Raw genomic sequence first — 6,812 nt, 5'->3', positions numbered from 1 at the left:
GCTGCTGAAGCCATCAAGCTGCCATGCGCTCCACCGTGTAACGGCGCGGACCTTGGCAACCTTTCTGATATCGATGCTGTGGGGGATCTGCGCTCTGTGCTGGACAGCTCTATCACGACTCATTTCACCGAGAAGGGTATCAATTGCTTTGTGTCCTCGCTTGACAAATTTTTTTTCAACAGCAAACGTTTTATGGAGGATGCGGAGTTCTTCACTGGGCTCAACCTAAATTGGACGCGATACGTCAAGTATCTTGCTCTTTACGCCCACATTCAGCGCGTAAAGCAGCCAGATATGTACCAACAACGTATGCGGGAATATGAGAGTGTGGTGCAGAACAATTCCTTAGTCTCGCCGGACGCGTACTTACCAAAGCCGAAGGACGCGGATAAAATTTTTGCCATGCCATCTCAACGACAGCGGAGCAGGCCTTTTTTTCGAAGAGGCGCATCTAACCTGCGTGCTGGCAGCGCCGAAACCAGCCAATATGGAAACATGGAATCAACACGGCTTGATTCGTCGACGTTTGCACGAGGCACGGGTACTGGATGCCGCCTTCAGCAGCAACAGATGCCGACGTCAGAGCCAATACCGACGATGGGTATTTCACTGCTGCTTTATAGCCATCGCACTCTTCATGCAAAGTACTACCAGACACTGGCTCTTCTTGGTATTGAAAACATTGACATTGGGTGGGAAGGAACACACGCTTCAGTGGAGGCGACAATGCGGGCATGGCAGTTGCTATATGACGAGGTCTATGTCAAAGACGTTCAAGGTGCGTTTTACCTTTCTGAGGAACCATCCTCTTTGCGGGAAACCAATGAGGGAAGAGAACTCCAACAGAACGAGGTAGTACCTCCACGGAGGCGCAACTTGTCAAAGCGTTCCTCTCGCTCACAGCGGCGTGCTGTCATTTGCACAGCTGACGGTGAACAGCTTATTTTCTGACGATCATCTAATAAAAAGTGGTGTGACTGCATGCTCACGTTCACACTTGCTTGTATGTGTCTATGTGATGGGGGTTGGGATGGGACATGGATGATATATATATATATATATATATATATATATTCGTAATCAAATCAAAGACAATGGAATACCGGGATGCAGGCAAACACAAGGGCGGTGATGAACACCAATGACAGCGAGATATCGCTTTGTGTCTACATGGGTGCAAAACCATGGATGAAAGGAAACTGAGGAACCCGACGTGTAGTCTTGGAGTTCCCCTCCCACTTTCTCTTCCCGCAGGCACACATTTCTCTCTTTGTTTACGCATCGTATTTATGCATCGTCCTTCTCAGTGCATTTCCTCGTGCTGGTGGGATCTGTAAGAGAAAGGGAGGGGGGGGGGCAAAACGCTGAGGTTGTTGAAGGACTGCACGTACAATAAGATAACAGCCACAGCAAGAAGGAGAATCCAAGCAGAAGCTGTAGAAAAGAATGATGAGACAAACAACACAAAAACGAAAGAAAAGGAAGAAAAACAAAAGAAAAACCATTTACATGTGGTGATGGAAGACTTGGCGGTGTACTCCTGCCGTGCGTTTGTGACTTGGTTTTAGGTGAAACCAAAAGTGGGGGAGATAAAAAGGAAGGCAGGATTATCGGTGGTTTATACGGGGACGTGTAACTACGATCCAAGCGTGTAAGTGAGTTTGGGGGCGCGAGGATGGCATTTTCTGTTTCTTTTTTTTCCCATTTACTGCCTTGTTAAACTACCTCCTTTGTGTGTATGGGCACATGTGGATAAGTTATTATGACTCTATGTGTGAACCAATGCTGCATACATGTATGCGTGTATATTTCGTTGGATACGCATTGGGGTGGTCCTGCGGTGAGTTGCTTGATCGTGGAAAGGCGGTGCGATGGTCTGGCAATAACTCCCGTGGGGGTTTTCCCCCTTTTTTTTTTCTCCTTTTGCACTTTTTTGTTTTGCTTTTGTTGCGTGTCTGCCGTCTCCGACTGGGCTCAAGGAAGTACACACACAGAGAGTGAGAGAGATAGATAGAGAGAAGGACAGACAAAGAGAAGAAGGAAACGAAACGGTAAAATAATAGTATAGAATGGAGAAATCTCTCCGGGTGATGACAACACCGTCGTCAAAGGAGGTGCGGAAGAACTTGCACAAAGGCAGTACTGCCCGGGAGAAGCCGACGGGGGGGAGTCACCGCCGCACGCCTCTCTTGCGGGGACTCAATGTAGAGGAAAGAGAACAGGCTTCGTTGCGGCGGCGCAATTCTGTTGCCATTGCCCCCACGCGCCGCACGCTAAATCGACTCACTGCGGCATCGCTGGTGAGTAGTAGACGACCCACTTCATGCACCACGGCACTGCACATCTCGATGACGACCCCACTGCCGTGTTCATTAGGAGGCGGCCGGTCGTCATCACGTCTCAGCACGATAAAGAATCCGTTGATTGCAACACCATCTCGCAGGGCGACATCCAGCATTTTGAGTGAGTCCCCGCCGCCTGCTGCACCACCTTCCTCTGTTGCCACAATAGCGAGTATGCCGCTTGTGGGCCCTATACACTCCTTTGGCGCTGCGTCGCGAAGCCTTGACTCCAAGGTGCAGGGTAGAACAGATGGTGACCAGTGTAGTGTCCCCTTCACCATCAAGGGACCATATCTGCGCACTGCGTTGGTAGAGGCCAGTGCCTCTCTCTGGGCTGCAAACGACGAAACTGGTACTATTGACGTGTACAGTAGCGTTTCTGGCGCAATGTCGATGCGAATTCCCGCACGTACCAAAACGACCGGTGATATTATTAAACCAATGGCAATGAAGGCGACACCGCATCATCTTTGGGTGGGCTACGAAGATGGAACTGTGGTGGTGCACGACCATCTTTGCCTTGTGCAGCTAACTATGGGACGTTTTCATATGGCACCCGTTGTGGCCTTTTGTGTTTTGGGAAGTGGTATTACGGTAAGTGGTTCTATTGACATGGTGCTTGTTCGCTGGGATAGGGAGGAGAAGAATTTTGAAGCCATCTCGCGCATAGATGGTGTATCCAAGTCCCACCAAGCCTTAACTTGCATAGCTGCATTTGGAAATAGCATTGTCTTGTGTGGCTCCATGGCTGGCACCGTTTTGGCAGTAGATTCTGCTTCTGGGCTACAGGTTGCAACACTGCGTGGTCACACCGGCCGCGTGAATGCTCTCGCGGTGATAGAGGACCTTATCTTCTCTGCCTCTGAAGATGGTAACGTAAATGTCTGGAACGTAAAGGTTGAAGAACCGTTTCCCGAGATTACCTTGCAGCAGAACTTCCATTTACTGAAGTCTATTCCTCTTCAGGTTGCGATTCGCGACCTTGTTACTCACGAGGGATCTCGCAGCTTGTGGGTGGCCTACGCCGATGGGCTTGTGGAGCGCTGGAGCGCGAACCCAGATGATGATTTTGGCGTCGAACAGGTGGTGCGTGAGGCGTTTATTGACGTGGACGAGTCCCAGACGGGGGAGAAGCCGCGGCATGAGGTTGTCTCCCTGGACTGCGTCAAGAATGTTGAGACGATGCGGGTGCTGGCACTGGGCAGCAACGGCATCAGTAAGGTGTGGTGCGGCCACCGAAACACGTTGGAGGAGTCGCTGCAGCGATCTATCAATGACATCAACGCCGTTATTACTCAAGACACCACTGAAGCCGCCGCGTGGGAGCAGAAGGCTATTGCATTAAAACAGAAGGAATTGCAGCGTAAACGAAAATACGCGGATCTCTTGAGCCGTCTTCATGCTCGCCGTATGCTTCTTGCTCACTACACAAAGTGGCGGGCACGCATTAACTCTCACCACCTGCGTGGTTGGCAGCAGGAAGAAATCTGTCTCACCCTTGAGGGACGTTACCAATTTCGGCTTATGCGTCGCTATTTCAGCTTATGGTGCAGCTTCTATGACAGGGAGCAGCGACGCTTCCGGCGGCAACTCAATGCGGCCGCACTGGAGCGGATGTCTTACCATACGTGGGCCATGCGACTGTTTTGCAGGTGGAGGAAGGCGGCCTCGCGCCGCAAAGCACTTCGACAGCAAGATAATGTGGTCAAGGCCTTGATTCGGGTGTCAAATGGGACACTTTTAGCAAAATTTTTTACACGTTGGAAATATTATGGTGCCATGCGACGCCGTGCCCTTCCAGATGACAAACTTGCGCTTCTGGTGGGGAAATCGCGACAGCGTGTACTGCGACATGCGTATGAAAGTTGGAGATTGGCTCACATGCGCCGGGAAAGAGTTGTGGCGAACGCCGTCGTATACCCTGCGGCAACTGTTGCCGAGACTCCCGCGGCCGACCGGGCGTTCTATGCTGTAGGGTTTGCGGAGGTGTATGCAAAGGTGACAATGGAGAGAGAGCGTCGCCGTGTGTTCGCCGTGTGGCGTCGCTGGCATGCGTATCGTTCCAGCATTGTCTCGTTGCGGGCGTTGGCCACTGTGCAGGAAAAACAATGTCACCGAAATCTGTTATACTGGGCCTGCTATTTTGGCAACTGTTTTGTAGAAAGCATCGCTTGGAGAAACTTGGATGGGAGGTTCAGGAGGTGGAGCGACAGCTTAGGGATGCGGAGGAGACGCATCTCGATATCTTTGAAAAACTGCAACTGCAGAAGCGTCTGGAGCACATGCGCCGGCAACACGAGGAGGAGCAGCGACTTTTGCAGGAAGAGATTGTACGAACAGAACAACTCAACGCTGACCGTGATGCGCTTCGTCACTCATTGGATCGTACCGTCGGCGTAGATGATGACCCGACAACGAACGCGTCCAGTGCCCTCTTCAACCCCGCTGTGCTGCAGAAGCTGCAGGTGGGCGAAGCGATGGCGTTCGTCATGACGCGGCTGAAGGGCATTGCACTCAACATTTACACGGATATGCAACTGTTTCGCCAGATCAAGGACCGTTTGCGCTGCGGTACCTCGGCGGCGGTTGTCTTCCTTGAGGGATTCCAAGAAGTAAAGCGGCTTGTTGTGAACTTATCACGCAAGCAGCCAGGGCACGCGTGGCGCAGCGGTGAGCGATGGCTTCTTACCGGTGAGGTATTCGAAAATCTTCCGCTGCACCTTTGCGCCACCGTCGTGCAGGCGATCAAGGCGATGGCTATTGCCTACGACATGGTTGCTGCGTCTGACGTCGAGACTGTGTCAGCAACGAGGGTCGAAATTGTGGCCAATGCGGACTTGCTGTTTATGCTCTGGAGAGCATGCTACACCGCCCGCAAGCCGCCACTTCCCGTAAACAATAGAGTTGCCTCGCGAGGCTAATACTTTTTTGCTGTTTCTTTTTCCTTTTTGATCTTGCTTTGTATCTCTTTCTAGCTATGTGTGTATATGTGTGTGTTTTAATGTCAATTCTGTCCATTTTTTTTCTTTTTTTCGTGTGTGACCAATCGGGAGGGGGTGGGAGGGGAAGCGAGAGAGAGAAAAAAAATAAAAGAGAGAGGCCGGTCGGATGGGGTACTCACAGCCACGCCACTGTCTTTCATTTACATTGAAGACAGGAGCGTGCCGAGGTGTGTGAAGCGATTGGAAATAACACGCACGTTCTTATTGATTGGGAACACAGACACAAAACTCTCTCACCTCCCAAATATACACAGATGTGATAGTAAGAAGGGCATGTCTCCTTATTCGCATTGGATCTATGCTATATTGTATATGTAATGTACTCGCATGTCTCAGTGTTGGTTTACTTTTTATTTGCTTCCCTTTACACTCCCCTTTTTGTCTTCGTTATTTGCCGTGCGCAGGTGAAGGTTACATACGCCATCCTGCTCAATCTTCTAAAATCGAATTGCAAATGTGGGCGGAGGGATGGGCTGCGTCCTGCAGCCTGCTCCTCCTCCCAGCCATCTCTCTGTGGACACTGCGGGCGGGATTTGGCTACCATGGGGCAACGCTCTGTTTCCTCAACATGTTGGTGCCGTTATTTGCCGCGTGTGCACTGTGGCTGCGCTCCACAAGACTGGCTCAGAAATACATAAAGTATGTGGGACATCACTGCAGCCGTGGAGATGAAGCGCGTGGGCTCGCTGCTGGTGCCTCCCGGATATCGCCTGTACTGCCGGCAGTTTTATCATTGATAATGTTCCTGTATACATTTTGGCATGCCATTGCGGTGGTTCTATTCCTGCTTATAGAAACAGGGATATGGAAGCAATAATGACTGCCTGGTACTTGAGGAAATGGCGCCCTTGTTGGTCCCAATCATACATGAGACGAAGATTGCGAGTGAATGCATCTGTTTCTGTTTCTCCCTTCTACCGGTGTGTTGTGTGCTTACGTTGGAAGCCCCAACAGTCGATAAGGACTTCTATGCCAATCAACAATTTCACCCAAATACTTGTTTGCACCATGGGCGTCGTGTCAATTGCTAGGACAACAATGATTTTTTGAAATCCCCTTGGTGTGTTATTCCGTACAAATTCATCTTTTTTTTTTTGCCTTTGAGGGGCAGCTCTGTGTGGCAAAGTTTTCCGTGATGACTGGCCTCTGCTTTCACTTTTTTTGCGTGCCTGTTTCTTTGAGGGGTGTTGCGCCTTCTTGCTTTTTTTGATGTCATTGTTTTGTGTGTTTGCGTCTCGCACGTAAGCACAGTCCCAAACGCTAACAACAAGTCACGCATTATGCTCCGTCTGCTTTGCTGCGCCCTGCTTTTTGTGCTATGCGGCGGCGGCGGCGTCCCCGTCATTGCTGTGCCGCACCGATGCGTGTTTGATAGCCTGCCCCGGAACGTTCCCGGCGTGACTCCCGAGGGGGAACCGGTGAGTCCTGTCCGTGTGTCGGTGGGCAGTGACTGGGTGCCCATCCGCAT

The 6,812-nt window shown here is 50.9% G+C and overlaps 4 protein-coding genes and 1 pseudogene across 4 annotated transcripts, besides 4 other annotated features; all 5 read left to right on the top strand.

Annotated features, from left to right (window-relative positions):
• TraAM80_01344 (lipoprotein) lies at positions 1-951 on the top strand (the record flags this gene model as incomplete). Its single annotated transcript, XM_029378394.1, has 1 exon — positions 1-951. A coding segment is annotated over one exon (951 nt), but the record flags the coding sequence as incomplete, so codon positions are not given.
• Positions 952-1,044: 93 nt separating this feature from the next.
• Positions 1,045-1,074: a microsatellite.
• Positions 1,075-1,438: 364 nt separating this feature from the next.
• Positions 1,439-1,500: a microsatellite.
• A 492-nt stretch (positions 1,501-1,992) lies between these two features.
• Positions 1,993-2,038: a microsatellite.
• A 31-nt stretch (positions 2,039-2,069) lies between these two features.
• TraAM80_01343 (uncharacterized protein) lies at positions 2,070-4,742 on the top strand (the record flags this gene model as incomplete). Its single annotated transcript, XM_029378393.1, has 1 exon — positions 2,070-4,742. One exon carries the CDS (start codon positions 2,070-2,072, stop codon positions 4,740-4,742), a length of 2,673 nt encoding a protein of 890 aa, XP_029241777.1.
• A 77-nt stretch (positions 4,743-4,819) lies between these two features.
• Positions 4,820-5,263, top strand: TraAM80_01342 (uncharacterized protein; the record flags this gene model as incomplete). Its single annotated transcript, XM_029378392.1, has 1 exon — positions 4,820-5,263. One exon carries the CDS (start codon positions 4,820-4,822, stop codon positions 5,261-5,263), a length of 444 nt encoding a protein of 147 aa, XP_029241776.1.
• A 4-nt stretch (positions 5,264-5,267) lies between these two features.
• Positions 5,268-5,315: a sequence feature (A-rich).
• Positions 5,316-5,798: 483 nt separating this feature from the next.
• TraAM80_01341 (uncharacterized protein) lies at positions 5,799-6,161 on the top strand (the record flags this gene model as incomplete). The annotated part of the gene is made up of 1 exon (XM_029378391.1): positions 5,799-6,161. The coding sequence occupies one exon, from the start codon at positions 5,799-5,801 to the stop codon at positions 6,159-6,161; it is 363 nt and encodes a 120-aa protein (XP_029241775.1).
• Positions 6,162-6,493: 332 nt separating this feature from the next.
• On the top strand, positions 6,494-6,811 carry TraAM80_01340 (surface protease GP63; annotated as a pseudogene).
• Position 6,812: the final 1 nt, after the last annotated feature.

This window comes from Trypanosoma rangeli (genome assembly GCF_003719475.1).
Source record: "Trypanosoma rangeli strain AM80 chromosome Unknown Tra_15.4_contig_00027, whole genome shotgun sequence".
NCBI lineage: Eukaryota > Euglenozoa > Kinetoplastea > Trypanosomatida > Trypanosomatidae > Trypanosoma > Trypanosoma rangeli.
Note: the sequence above shows the minus strand (reverse complement) of the source record. Positions and strands in the feature narration are given on the sequence as shown.